This window comes from Rattus norvegicus, chromosome 8, assembly GCF_021556685.1.
Source record: "Rattus norvegicus strain SHRSP/BbbUtx chromosome 8, alternate assembly SHRSP_T2T, whole genome shotgun sequence".
Lineage (NCBI taxonomy): Eukaryota > Metazoa > Chordata > Mammalia > Rodentia > Muridae > Rattus > Rattus norvegicus.
This window is the reverse complement of record NC_141541.1, coordinates 87,282,501-87,298,150: the sequence shown is the minus strand read 5'-3', so window position 1 is coordinate 87,298,150 and position 15,650 is coordinate 87,282,501. Positions and strand designations below refer to the sequence as shown.

At 41.6% G+C, this 15,650-nt stretch overlaps 1 protein-coding gene across 1 annotated transcript in view; it reads right to left on the bottom strand.

The window, feature by feature from the left end:
* Positions 1-1,337: 1,337 nt before the first annotated feature.
* Positions 1,338-15,650, bottom strand: part of Cd109 (CD109 molecule) — a 108,135-nt gene continuing 93,822 nt past the window's right edge. The window contains 6 exon segments of the mRNA NM_001108771.2: positions 1,338-1,814; positions 3,861-3,963; positions 6,089-6,236; positions 9,135-9,274; positions 14,182-14,247; positions 15,478-15,633. Of these exon segments, the coding sequence (NP_001102241.2) occupies positions 1,648-1,814; positions 3,861-3,963; positions 6,089-6,236; positions 9,135-9,274; positions 14,182-14,247; positions 15,478-15,633 (780 nt within the window). The 3' untranslated portion in view covers positions 1,338-1,647.

The window sequence follows — 15,650 nt, the reverse complement described above, 5'->3', positions numbered from 1 at the left end:
CATCCATCTTATCTAGTTTGGTGGCTGTATATGTATGGGCCACATGTGGGGCAGGCTCTGAATGGGTGTTCCTTCAGCCTCTGTTCTATACTTTGCCTCCCTATTCCCTCCCAAGGGTATTCTCGTTCCCCTTTTAAAGAAGGAGTGAAGCATTTCTGCAGAGGATTTCAAGTGTCTCCCCTCAGCTTCTTTCTTTTTCCCCTCTGTCATAGGAAGAGTCTAGTCTTTTTATCCTGGCCCTTGTTCACACAGAGGCAGTTTCTAATCTGCCATTAATAGATATTTTTTAATAGCTGAAAATATTATAAAGCAAACTCTTTAGAGTCCATGTAACTATATATCCACTTGAGAGAGAGAAAAAAAACAGAATTAAAGAGCAAAATCAGGGCTGGAGAGATGGCTCAGCCGTTAAAGGCTAGGCTCACAACCAAAAATAAAGAGCAAAATCAAACAACTTCTTAGATTGATTTTTTTTAAAATCTTTTAATTTTTACATATGTAACCTATTTCAGGATACTCAAAAGGGAAAGCTGGAAGGAAGAGAAAGGGGGAGAGAAGGAATGAAGAGGTGAGGAGAGAATCTTTCTTTAAATGCTCACAAAAATAAATAGATCCCATACTCCAGAGTAAACTTAACTCAGAATACAGGAATCTCCTTAATGATTCGAAGCATCATTGGACATCTGACAGCCCAGTGCCCAGACCCTGTGGCTGGAAGGGACTGAACAGAAGCCAGGGTCAGCACTACAGAACTTCAGGACAGAATTATGTCCAGACTCTCTGAGATCTTCAACCTCAGCTTCCCAGGGAGATGGGCAGGCTGTGACACCTGCAATATTTCTTATACCCTCGGTTCGTAGTGTCTCCTGGACTGAGCCCTTCCAGGCAAAGACGCATGGGCAGACGTCACGGGGCTCTCCAGCTTGCACTCCTGAAGCAGAGCCAGAGTGGAGCTACCGCCACGATGGTAGAGAACACCCCCCAGCAACCCTTGAAGGCAGCTTTCAGTGTTGTCACCCCCTGAGCAGCATGATACAGGAAAATTCAGTCTCTCTATAAAGAAACTGGGGAGAGCAAAGTCTGGGGCATGTCAGCAGACTTGGAGCAGAAAGAGACCGTTTTACTTTTAAAAACTCACTCCCTGCATTCTAAAAAAGAGTCAGTGTGCTGATCACAGAGTTCACTGAGACAGTGGGATGAGCCTGCGGCAGAGGCAGCCCAGACATGGAAGGAATAGAGAGTAAGAACCTCCTGCTGCAGCTTTAACACCAGAGCAAACGCTGAAGCACTGGATGTGCAAGAGCCCCCGGCCACTCACATCTTTTACAAAACACGAGTAATGGAAAATAACACTTTTATTCTAGAGAAAACAAATGCGTCTAATAAACTTTCTTAGAGAAGGGGAAATGAAGAGAGACACAGTGTCCTCATTCTGGCCATCTTCCACACAAAGATTGGGTGAATTGTTTTACATGCTAACACAAGCTCCGGCCTATCACAGACTTTCCCCCAGGTCCCCCCCAAGAAAGGGAAACGATTGGTTTTCAGAACTGTCAGAGGCAATCATCAGCTGTAGAAAGAAAGCAATCACACTTGACTTTCTGGAAATGCTAGTTTTAGATGGAGTCCTTGAAAAATAAATCATAATCAATGTTGTACAAAGTACAGAAGGGTGGAACAAAGGACGAGAAGGCTCGAAGAATGGCGAAGGGAGTCCGTGGCTCTGTCCATATATGATCTGCAGTTGGGGTCAGCACTGAGGTAACATGAGGACAGCTTCATCTGGGTGTTGTAGCTTCTCACAGCCTGTCTACCTGTTTAAAGAGGCAGACATCCAGGTTATGTCTCTGGCTGAGGAGCAGTGCTCTTGCAGAGCTTAAGTGTATCACGAGGTGGTTACTCTTCACATCGTTTATTTTTTCTTTATCAGAAACAAATGCAGTGCTCAAAAGGGGGGCACAGATGGTAAACAAACACCGAGAAACAATGTGTCCAGCCCAACCCATCTACAAGCTGTTGGCCAGCAGTAAAAGGCAGAGAACAAGCAGCAGCTGCAGACACTCATATCTAACTGAAGCAGGGAGAGTTTTAAATCCTGGTTCACTTAATCTTCTCAGGAGTTTGTTTGGGGATGATATTCTCTACTCCATTAGAATTCCTGGGAAGAGTGACTAACCCAGGCTTTACTAAGAGACTCCAAAGATGATGGGAAGTCTATTCCTGCTGTTAAACAGGGACGCATTATCCAACACTGCTCACCCCAGGGACAATTCATAGCACACACTGATGTTTTTAAACTGCAAAAATAACCTATCGCAATATAATGAACTCACCAAAACAAAACCAGCTTGGTTTCAATGTTTCTAAGACACTAAATGCATACTAATAACCACTCAATTTGTGGTACGATTTATAGTATCAATGCTATTTTAAAAACTATATAAGGTACATCTCACATTATTAAAAAGCTCGCTAAAACACAAAGCATTTCATTTTATAGTTCTAATAAAATTTTATTTTTAATTTTTTCCTTTTTTTTTAAATATCACAAATGTATTTTCAAATACTTTTAAAAATTAGTAGGCTTAAATTTTACTATCTTTCTTAATTTCATTGTGTAAAAGAATTCCCTCATAAGTAAGTTGTTTTCCACAAAGTATATATTTATATAAACACATATAAGTATATATAATATAATAAATGTATATAAATATTTGATATATATATATACTAAAACATCTATTACATATATACATATACCTTGAATCTTTTCATTTATTGAATGCTTAAAATATTTTGTATGCACCTGAAGGCTATGAGCTGTGGGATTTTTGCAACTTTGGATAGCAAGGGACTGTCATTAGGTCCCCACAGTATATCCTATCCCTTTGCTTCAGGAAAAGGGTCCTACACCTGTTATCCAAATATCCCACAAAACCTTGGGGGCATCCTCATCAATGGCAGCTGGAAACAAAGGACAGGAGGGGCTGGGCTTTGTCCCAGGAGACAGAACTGCCTGGCACTATACCTTTGTCTCGAATACTCACTCTGTCAGCATCACCATAACGGTGAGCTGCTTCACCGTACATGGAGAGACATTACCTGCAATTACCTGACACACAGTCCTGCTCACCTTCATGCATTCCAACATCCCTGAAGGACTGTGAGTCCTTATGCAGAATAAAACTTGAATATTAGAAACCGTGGCTGCAGCTATACACTCACGCAGCCTCAGTCTGAGTTCAATTTTTCATAATTAATTTGGTAGCCTGCCAGGTCAGCTGACTCCTTTCATGGTCTAGATCATTTCTATTTTATAAAATAACATGTCACCAGTCAAACCAAAGATGCTCAAGCTATCATCCCAAGCACTCAGTTTCTCTTGACAGAAAAAAAAAAGTAAAAAAAATTATAATGCACAAGTTTTACCAAAACTCTCTAGTTCCTGGTGAAGAACTAAACCCCATGGTATCAGTCCATTCCTGAGGAATGCCTCCTTCGCCTCGGGGGTCAGATAGAGTGGGGGCTTGGAAAGAAGTAAAACCTTGGAAATGAAACATAACTGGACACTGCCGGGCTTCCTTGTGAAGTTTGTAATTATAGCATAAGCTGTAAACGCACTCCTAAGCACTGTGTGCGGAATATCACTTTTTAACATTCCTATACTCCATGATGCCATGTGAGCCTTCTAAATTCTCAGTAGTCTTCATGTACAGACAGCCTTCCTCCTGCATCTCCTCCAGCTACACTTTCTCCTCCCAAACAACTGACCCACAAAACTAATCCCATGAGATGTCCTTTTAAATGAGTAAATTACCCGGCTTGATTCCCAAAGTCTTAGGAACCCCAGATTCACTTACTTGGTTCATAGTAATCCACTATAGATACCAAACCATCTCGAATATTTGAAACTTTGAAGTCTCTCACAGTGGGAATTTTAACACAAAACTGGGTTTCATTTACCTATAAAAATAATAATAATAATAAAAGAGTTGAAGAAGTTGGCACACTGAGTGTTCATAAAAATATCTGAGACACTAATTTTTCTTTCATTTTAGGAAATAAATAGAAACTAATATCTGGGGAGATGTCTGAATGTCAGGTAGTACTGTTAAAAACTTACTATACATTTATCTCATTTAAATTCATTAAAACAACACTTAGAACATAGGAATGACCCTTAGTCCTCTTTTACTAAAAGGGATGCTTAAGACTTAGAATCATGTAGCAAACAGGGAACCTGCTCCTGGGACCACCCAAATATGTGTCCCAGGCAGAGCATCTCAATTCTAGCTGCTGCTAATGAATCGGAGACAGTGGCCAGTCCATAGAAGCCTTCCAGAGAGACCCCAGTGAAGGGTTGCCACAACTCATGAGGGACTGCCATCTATTTCTATAAAGGACCCTGATTTACTGCTGTGAAAATGTAAACTGGGCCAACAATCATGGAAATCAGTATAGATCTTTCTAAAAGTGTATGTGTGTATAGTATATGTGTGCATATGTATATATTACCTGTAAAAATACACACCACACAGACACACTACCCCATGACACAGATAAACCACTCTTAAGTATGTACGGAAAGGATTCTAACTCAACAACAACCTGCCCATTCATGTTTCTTCCTGCACTGTTCATAATAGAAAAGAAATAGAAACAGCCTAGATGGCCATCAGCAGATGGATGAAGAAAATGTGAGGCCTCCATACACAACAAAAGGTCAGCTCGGCCTTAAAAAAAAAATTAAATCACGGTATTTGCAGGTAAAGGGGTGGAACTGGAAATCATTGTGTTAAACAAAGTCAGACCCAGAATGATCAACAAACACCATGAGCTTTCACTCATCTGAAGATCCTAGATTTTGATTTGTACACATGTTTATGCACAGGAGTGGATGTAAGACGCATTAGGGGGGAGACCATGAAAGGGGGGCAAAGGATTCTACTGTGAGGAAAGGGTGACAGAATATATGTGAAATGAAACGGAGGGGAGGATACCATTAGCAGAGTGAGCGGGGTCATAGAGGAAGACAATGGGGAAGGGAGATTTATAAAACCACATACACATGAAGTTGCCATAATCAAGCCTGTTGCCTTGTTTGTCCAATTATAAATACTAATCAAAAAGGGAAAACCATTTAAAAAGAAACTGCTTATCACGGCAATGGAAAGAACTCCGTGAAGTGTCTCTTAAAACAAAAGGTCCTAAATTCAGATCTCTGGAATTCACATACAAAAGCCAAGCACGACACCATGTTCCTGTGATCCAGCACTCAGGAGACGAGGACAGACAAATCCTTGGAGCTCACTGACTGGCCAGCCTATATGAGCCATAAGCCCCAGGGTCACTGAGAGATCCTAACTCAAAACAATTAGGTAGAGTGATGGAGGAAGACAGCCAGTGTCAATTTATGAACTCCACATACACATGCACACCAAATGTACATGCAAAAAATTAGTTATCTTCCAAATGATTGTATAATATGTTTATATGAATATATGTATAATATATATATACATAATTCTCAAATAGGCAATTACTGAGCTCTTTGTAGAAAGACCTTCCTTGAGCTCCTCATTAACAGTAACTCTCGCTAATTTCATAGTGATATATTTTTTTAAACTTGTGAGTGTATCTGTGGTATGTGTATGTATGTGTGGTATGTGTGTATTTGGCATTCACCCATGCATGTGGAAGCCAGAAAAGGGCACCAGGCATTCTATTTTATCAATCTCCACTTATGACCCAGGATCTCCCGCTGAACCTGGAGCTGGGCTGACAGCCGGTAAAGCCCAGTGACCCTCCTATTTCTGCCCTCCACAATGATGGGGTTCCAAGCATGTGTAGTCATGCCCAGCTTTTTGTAAGGTTCCTGGAGACTGGAACTCAGTCCATCACACTGCACAGAAAGAGCTCTTACCCACTGAGCCATCTCAGCCCAGTGATGTCTCTTAAAGGAGAAAAACATCTGGTTACCACATCAAAATCATTCAAAGGCAAAAAGCTGAAATAATAATGACTCAGCAGGCTTCTAAACACAGTACACCTTCACCAATAAGGGTTTCTGAAACATCTTACTACTTACATGATCTAAATAAAGGTTGAGCTTCCCGGGTTCATATTCCACTTTCTTCAGTATCTCACTGAGAGGAATTGAATCTGAAGTTGCAGTAAATCCACTGAGAAGGTTCACCTCCAGAAGGGCCATGCCAGTCCTTCCTGGGCCTAAATGACTGCATCAGTGAAAGACAGAAGGAGGAAAAGAAAACCTTTAGAAAAAACTTCAACACAGATCCTTATGTAAAACTTAACACTACCAAATAGTACTCTAAACACTGTTCAAGCACAGGTAAAATTCACTATAGGAAAATGCAAACCATGTTTTCTTAAAGCTCTGGTAGTTTTGTAACTTGTGGTGACACACAGAATAAGAGGTAACGCGGTTCCTTAAATGGGATGAAGGGCCTGAAGGGAAGTAGGTTTGTGCTCACAGGCTGTAGCAGGTACGGGGCATAACCATTCAATAGATTCTAACAGTTCTTTGTACTGGTTCTAAACTAAATATTTCTCAAAACATTGACATTCTCTCAATAGTTGGCAGTACCAACCTATGCTGCTTAAACCAACAGATGAAGAGAACTATCACTTGGCCACCCGGTGTAGACCCCTGCCTGACACACAGAGGATAGTCGGCCACTCTTTGATGAGTGAATGAATCAATCAATCAATCAATGAAAGAGAAAAGCAGGGGTGGAATTACTGACTGACTAGATCTATTCTAGTAAGGCCTAAATGAGATGCATGTAAAGATTTTGTTTAATGTCTGACATACAGGTTTGTGATATACATAGGTTCCTCTGCTGACATTGAATAATTATATCTTGATGTTTTTATTCTTTGATAGAGACCAGTTGCAAGTAAAGAATAATGGAGGTTCTGTTTCCTCTCCAGCTGAGAAGGAAGATACTACAGAATTGCAGATAGCCCCAACCACTGGTCAGAATGCTCAAGAAGGGGCGGGGGAATGGGGCAAACACAGGGGATGTTTCATCTCAGTCAAATGGCAAGATCCAAAGATACAACAGACAGTGGTAAATGATGGGGAAACTTGGTTCACACCGTGCCTAAGGAAGCCGAGTGCCTAGATCAACACGCAGAGATGGCATTCACTGAGCACCAGTGGCTTCCGGCCCTACAACAAGCTGAGCTCAAACACAATGCCCTGAGCTACGTGAAGAGTAGACAGCAGGTCCTAGACGCCAGGGCGTTTGACAGTTACCTCTTTCTCAACACCAAGCAATGCTGGGGTGAGAAGACGGACTGACAAAGGAAAATTTGTGAAGCCTCTTTTTTTTTTTTTAAAGTCAGTGAATAGTTTTTCTCCCCCCACTCCCCCCCTGCCCCCAGAGCTGAGAACCGAACCCAGGGCCTTGCACTTGCTAGGCAAGTGCTCTACCACTGAACTAAATCCCCAACCCCTTGTGAAGCCTCTTGATTCAAGAACTTTCTCACGGTTGTTCTCAAAGTCATGTGCACAAGGATAACCAGGAGGCTGGAGAAGACAGCCTCACAACTCTTCTGTGAGGTGAGCATGTCTGCAGAGATGAGACTCTCAAGTGCTTAAGATTTAGACCAATCTAAGAACCACTTCTGGCAGCTTCAGTTTTACCAGCACACAATTACCCAAAACCAGAATCTTCTAAAGTGGGGTATTTTCAGTATCTAAAAGAACTATTCTTTTTGCTAGGTTTGTATGCTGTTATAAATTTTGGACCAAAAGTTAAAGGTAAATCTGAAGCCAAAATGAAATTATTTCAACAGAGAATAACCATGTGTAGCATTAAAAAAAAGGTTCAATATTTTACAGTTTTCCTAAGTTAGACTTAAGTTCTATTAGCTTATATTTTTATCACCACCCACCCCAGGATTTTGACTAGGTTTATAGCATTTGATGTGTACTCCCTCACTTGGTCCTCAAATACAATCATAAAGTGTCCACCTGTCCCTCAAATGTTTGCACCATTATCACATCAGTGGGTATGTCTTGCTGTGGGTTAGAATTGTAAGGCACAGGATCTACAGCAGGGGAGATCACTGGTGAGAGTTCTACCCCTACACCCTACATCGCACCTCCCTGCAGAATGAATACTATCCAGAAAGGAGAGAGCATCCAGCTCAGTCCACCTGCATTTCTCTATCTCCTGTAACCAGAATGTGTGATGTCTTCATCAACCGGGTCTTACCATCTAGTTCTGATGAGCAGCCAAGGGTAATGGCAATATAGCCTGCCCACTTGGGAGGTCCTCTGAGACCTCCCCAGCCATCAACTCCTAGGAGAGTATGCTACAACTGGTGCTGGGGTTCTTGTTTGAAAGTTGATGACTAAAAGACTCACTCGGTAAAAATGTTTGCCACACAAGCCATAGAGCCCAAGGTGTAAGGGAAGAATCAACTCCAGAAAGCTGATCTCTGACTTCTTTGTGCACACCATGCCCCATGCATGCACTCACAGAGACATATCAAAAACGCAGCAAGGATCAACAAACAATAACATTTTAGGGGCTGGAGAGATAGCCAGGTTGTTGACAGCACTGGCTGCTCTTCCGGAGGACCTGGGTTCATTTCCCAGCACATGTAAAGTAGCGCCATTAAACAATGCAGACAGGAGCGTCAGTACTTGTATTATATGTAGCACAGGGGTATGGCTTAGCACCTCTCAGCAGAAGGCCGCGTCAGAGAAAGTTGCTGTTGTTCATTTTTGCACATACTGTCACCGTTTACACTTAAAACAGCAGAGGCTTTGCGTGTTCCACGGATTGAGAGGAATCGGGTCATGGACACACTAATCCCCGTGTCAACAACATGCTCGCTCAGGGCTTGCTCAGACTCCCTCAATGAAACAAAACAATTTTAAAAGTATTTACTTCTCTCCACATTTGTTATAAGTACAAAGAAAACCTGTGAACATTTTTAGCCTACCTAAGAAGGGCTTAAAACATAGTTGCCTGCACTTCCAGTCTGAAATCTGTGGAGTGGAGATAGAGACTCCTCCAATGGTCTCCCTGGGTAACCATACAAGTTGAACCTTCAAGTCTACTTTCTAAAAGGAGCCGTCAACGGATACCACCTACCTTGTGCACACATTCAGTTTCATGTATCTGAGGTCATGCTCATCATTCACGTCGACGTCTAAATCAAAACCGATTGGATTTTCCATAGATCTCCGTCTCTTAAAAGAACTTGAAGCTTTCACGTTATAATCAACATTAAGCTGCAATTTAAAAAAAAATTTTTTTAATTAGATTAAGTGAAGTTACGGACGTTGAAGAGATGACAGCCACCCCTTTATGAAACCACCAAGATTTCCAACTACATTCTAAATACAGATGAGCAGAACTCTCATCCCTCATCAAACACACTTTTTGAAACCGCCTATGTGACTAATTAACAGTAGTAAGCTGTTTGCAATAGTCTAAATAGTAGGTACTAATTCTTCTGTGATAAAACCAATTAAAATTATGGTTTTCAAACTTTAAAGAACAAACACCAGCTAAGAAAGCAAGTTATCCAATGCTTTTATAAAGGTTTGTCATTTTTAGTGAGAACATTATTAGGTAATACAAAATGTCAGAACAGCAGGGCCGATTGTGGACTGTCTTCTCCAGGAATGCAAAGCATCCCCTCAGGTTTAAAAATAAAGGAAAGTGGGGCTGGAGAGATGGCTCAGTGGTTAAGAGCACTGACTGTTCTTCCAGAGGTCCTGAGTTCAATTCCCAGCAACCACATGGTGGCTCAAAACCATCTGTAATGGGATCTGATGCCCTCTTCTGGTGTGTCTGAAGACAGCTACAGTGTACTTGTATATGATAAATAAATAAATCTTTAAAAAAAAGGGGGGGGCTGGAGGTATGGCTCAGTGGTGGAGAGCACTGACTGTTCTTCCAGAGGTCCTGAGTTCAATTCCCAGCAACCACATGATGGCTCACAACCATCTGTAAAGAGATCCGATGCCCTCTTCTGGTGTGTCTGAGGACAGCTACAGTGTACTTATATATGATAAATGAATAAATCTTTAATATATATATAAAGTGAAAAAAATAAAGTTATGCTCCTTATGTTTTAAAAAAAATAAAGGAAAGCTAAGGGAAACCTTAAAGCTTTGACTGATGGGCTGTCATTCACTCACTTCTATGCTTTGCTACTCAAATGGGACTTGAGAACTTCCAGTAAGGCAGGTCAAATTCAAATACCACCTGTCCAACGGGGGGAAATTATTTTTCACCATAAACCATTTCTCAAAGATGATAAAAATAAATGACAGATTTCAGGTCAACTGAGACTTTCTCCAGCACATCTCTGTGTCTGTCTGTGACGTGAGCTGTGCCATGGGAACACCAGAGCCGTGTGAGGACCAGAGTCTTCCTCAAAGCCACCCTAAATCAGAAGCTTAGGAATGTGCTCAAATTTTCCTAGGCTGCCTCATCCCAAAGAGAATGGAACTTATTTTGGAACTGAGTTCATAGAACTTAATATGACTGTGTAATACTGAATTTCCTTTTAATTCTACTTGAAACATATACAAAACATATGCACCCCACAGAAGCAAACATCTGGTACCTTTCTTGCATTTAAACACTTTAAAATATCTCTCGCTAAGCCTCCTCTCCTCCAATCTAAGTTTTCCGTTTTGCCACAATACAAATTCGGTCACTTGCTCTTTCTGGGTGTGTTATTCTGGACATTTTCCAAGTCTTTTTTTTTTTCAAACTACAATTAATTACTAAATATAATATTAACTAGGATTATTCCTGGAACAGTTGGAGAGCAATTCTCTGTTATTTTCCACATCTGCCTTTCCATGCATGAAGCTGTCTCTTTAGAGGCCAGTATCATAAGCAAGTTCACTAGGCTTGGCACTAGAGCAATGACTAACGTCTATCTATAAGGATAGAGGTTGACAGTTTGTCCAACAGTAAAGCCAACAATCCACTCACAGAATTTCAAAAGAACTTATTCATCATGACTTAGACTTTTCATATCTCAGTAGGTAAACATTCATAACAAACCCGAGAGCTCTCTCTGCACACTTCCCAGAGATCTTATAAAAATATTCACAAGGGGGTTTCTACAGGCTGGATTTGTGTGTCAACTTGACACAAGCTGGATTTATCATAGATAAAGCAGCCTCGGTTGAAGAAAACAGCTGTAAGGCATTTTCTCGACTAGTGATCAAGGCGGGAGGACCCAGCCCATTGTGGGTGGTGCCATCCCTGGGCTAGTAGTCTTGAGTTCTACAAGAAAGCAAGCTGAGCAAGCCAGAGGAAGCAAGCCAATAAGTAACACCCCTCCATGGCCTCTGCATCAGCTCCTGCTTCCTGACCTGCTTGAGTTCCAGTCCTGACTTCCTTTGGTGATGAACAGCACTGTGGAAGTGTAAGCTGAATAAACCCTTTCCTCCCCAACTTGCTTCTTGGTCCTGATGTTTGTACAGGAATAGAAATCCTGACTAAGACAGGGACCTTAATTCTCATTTCTGGGTGATTGGTATTTTTACATTTTTCCCTCTTTCATGAGCAATGCCTGTGAGTCCTCCTCTCTTGTCTTCTGAATTTTGATACAGACTTCGACTAGTGATCAATCTGACCAAAGGATCTGTGTTTCCCAGTGCCCTTCAAACCTCCAATAATCACTTGGTTTCAATGACATATGACAATGACAATGATATATTGATATATATTTCACTGATCAATAATAGTTTCCAACCAAGTCTAAGTTTCCAATTTTGTCTAAAACCTGCTACACGGTTACTCTTGGATTTATGTTTTGCATCAAACAGCAGTCTTGGGAATAAGAGTTCCCCATGATTCTTCATACATAACCTCATAAATTATTCTCTATCTTTATTTTAATCTCACTGAAAAATTTCATTATAATTATTTTTCCTTGCTTTTTTTTATAAAGATGCTCTCTGTGTCTTGACTATCATACGAAATAATCTTAGGGAGCCATATTGATGGCTCAGCCAATAAAAGCGCTTGTTGTGCCAACCTGACTCCCTGAACTCCTTCCCCAGAACCCACAATGACAGGAGAAAGCAGACCTCCACACATGCACAGAGGTACATGTGCACCAACACGTACATACACACGTGCACCAAAAATAAATAATCCTTTCCAAAAATCTTAAGAATTGTTTGGCAGTTTCCAAATTACATCTGTTTGACAAAGTGTGTCTTCCCCGTTTAGCAATAATCAGACCTGCACTGGTTAACTTGATTCAGTTTGGCACAAATGTAGACATCTGGAAAGAGAGGAATTGCGTCTGCAGATTACATTGGCCAGGGACCATGTCTGAGGGATATTATTTTATTAATGATTGGCATGAGAGGGCCCAGCTAACCTGAGCAAGTGGTCCTAGGTTGTAGGAAAAAGGCAAGCTGAGGAGGCCAAGGGAGAAAGCCCGTAAGCAGAACTGTTCCATGACCACTGTTCAGTTCCTGCCTCCAGGTTCCTTCCCTGGCTTTCCTCGTTGGTGGTCTGTACCTGGGAAGTGGAAGCCATACAAGTCCCTGCCTTCCCAAGCTGCTTTTGGCCACAGTGTTTTATCACAGCCCAGAGAGCCAATGAAGATGCTCTTCTCTCAGAAGAAAAAGTAATTGTATCAGATTTTTAAAAAGTCCTTTTCGTTGGACTATTTTGGAAATGGGGGCAAACTGGGAGAGACGATGGCCAGGACACGTGTGGGTAACTAAGTGTATGAATGTGATCAAAATATGTTGTAAGCACGTAGGAACATGTCATGCCAAAAACTACTACTTAACAGAATTAATATAGAATTTTAAAAGTATCTTTTCTCTCTCATAGCCATTTTATTACCTTGTAAGTGCTTGTTTGGTTTGTTCCCATTCAAGCACATAACCACTTCTGGCCTTGTCATTTATTCTCCAGGGTTCCCATTAAGATGATTTTAAAGGCACTACAGTAAGTATAGGTCTTCAGTACAATTTCTCCAGTCAGTACTTTTCATGCTATCTCTCCTTTAATTGCAGCATTTGCTGTGCCTTCAAAGTAGGTTTGTGAGCATTTTCCTCCTATATCATGGCATTGAGCATAATATAACCATGCTTTAATTTTTAAATTTGCTACCTTCTGAGGTTTTACCTTAAAGGAACATATTGTGTATCAAGGCAACTTATGAAGCCCTACTGACCTGCATATTCTTAGATAAATATTAAGAAGTTACAAGTCAAATACATATTTGTTCTCAGGTCATCACAGTATAAATTCTATCAACTAGCAACATAATTTTTAGGTGCATTTAAAATCTTAATTGTGTGTGTGTGTGTGTGTGTGTGTGTGTTCTTTCACACAGAGGCCAGAGGTGCAGGATCCCTCTAGAGCTGGAGTTGTAGGTAGCTGTGAACCACCTGACACGGGTGCTGGGAACTGGTCCTTTGAAGACCAGCATTTGCCTTTAACCACCAAACTATCTCTGTAGCCCTCCACACCATAATTTTTTTAACTGTATTTTCGAGTACAACAAAAACGTAGACACCAAGCAAGGTGACACATGCCTGAAATCCAAGCACATTGGAGACTGAGGCAGAAGGATCAAGTTTGAGACCAGCCTGAGCTACAATAGTACACAGCTAGCTGTGTCTACATAATAAGACCTGGTCTCAAGAGAAGACAGGGGGTTTCCCAACTATTTACACAACTCGCACTGGAGGATTTCAATATTAACTTCAAAAAGCAAGCATTCTCTAAGAGATGTTTCTCAAGCAGATTGTCCATACAAACGATTAGTCTGGTCTCAGTTAGTTATGTCTCTTATACTTCTTATTAAAGAAAGAGACATATCTTGACTAAGTTACAGAGGTAAATCATTGAAATCTGTTATTTTTATAATATTTTCATTAATTCATCGAGAGGGGGTATGAATACCATGGCTTATGTGTGTAGGTCAAAGGGCGACATGAGGTAGTAGGTTTTCTCTCTCCTTTCCCTATGTGGGTCTCAGGGATCAAACTCAAGCTCGGCAACCGGCATCTTTACCCCAGGAGGCATCTCGCCAGTCCTCATTAAAAACCTCCACAAGCTGTCTAAAGTAAAGGTCTAGCAAAGGATTGTTAACAAAAGTCACACTTAACCACAAAAATAGACCATCACATAGACATACCTGGCAAATAGCGAATCCCGAACCATGTGCAGAAACATTGACTGCAATGGGATCTAGCGGGGCAAGCTAAAGGTGAGATAAAGATAAAGGTGAGAGAGAAAAATGAGGGTGTCAAACCTTCCACAGGCAGAGGTCATCTTGAGGATGCAGGGAGTTCTGCCTGGTCTCAACTATCAAAGGTTCTGCACCAACCAGGTAACCCGGGCGAAGGGCTCTCCAAGCCCGCCAAACTCCTTTGCCCCAAGCCTTTGGGAAGACACAATCAGTGCTCCCAACAGGCTGTCCTCCTGTTGGAGTTGAAGCCTGTCTCCCCTGGCCTCCCTTCATCAGGGCCGACCATGAACACAACGGAACATAATCACTCTGCCTAGCTCTGTCCTTCCATTCCTGTGTCAGGACTCCTTCTGCAGTTAGCGTTTGGCATACTCTTTTATTGTATTTTAAAGAAAGAATGTACATCCCAGCAACCTGGCGGCAGGGGCAGCAGAATTATAAGATGGAGGCCTTGCTGGACTCCATAGTGACTTCTATGCTACCTTGAGCTGTCTGGCAAAACCCTCCCTCAAAAAGAGGAAAAATCATCATCATCATCATATCACCATGGCGGTGATGATGGTGGTGGTGATGATGATAATGATGATGATGACGACGACGACGACATTAGCTGGTGGTGGAACACTCCTTTAATCCCAGCACTCAAGAGGCAGAGGCAGGTGGTTCTCTGTGAGTTCAAGGCCAGTCTGATATACAGAATGAGTTCCAGGACAGCCAAAGCTACACAGAGAAACCCTGCCTTGAAAAACTAATTAATTAATTAGATATAACAATGATTCTACTCCCAATCCTCACTACTTATTTAAGAGAACAAGAGATAATAGTCGAAAAGAATAAGTATATAAACCAATGGGTTTGGATGCCAGCCCCTCTGCCAGTTTTCTCCTGGGTCAAACTGCGGAAAGTGTGTTTGGACTGAGGCACAACTGCAGTGACACCTCTAAGCCAGCACAGTGTCCGTGCAAAGCAGAGACTCCATAGGAATCGCTCCTCCCCACTGGCCACGTGTCCATATCTTCTCTTCTGCCCATCTTTCTTTCTCTCAAAGGTCCCATCCCCTCCGCCCTTCCTTAGTTCAGAAAATCCAACCAAAAGCAGGCTAGCCCGTCTTCATCTTTCTATGGAGCTCCGGGAAGAACTCTTTGTTGGAGTGAACTAAAATTAACTTTAAAAGACATTAAAGTAGTATTCCAGAAGAAAGAAGCAGCTACACAGAGCTTTTAACGACCACCCCGTCTGTACCTCTTCCTTGTGAAGCTTAAAGAGGTTCTGTGAGTCAATCCAGAACCGTATGGGTTTCGGTACGTTGGGCCCTTTGATGGTCACTTGCATATCTCTGTTTTCTTTATACACAAGGGCTGAAAATTCAGATAGCGCCTTCAAGGCCATGACAGTATCCTGTTGAGAAAAGAGAA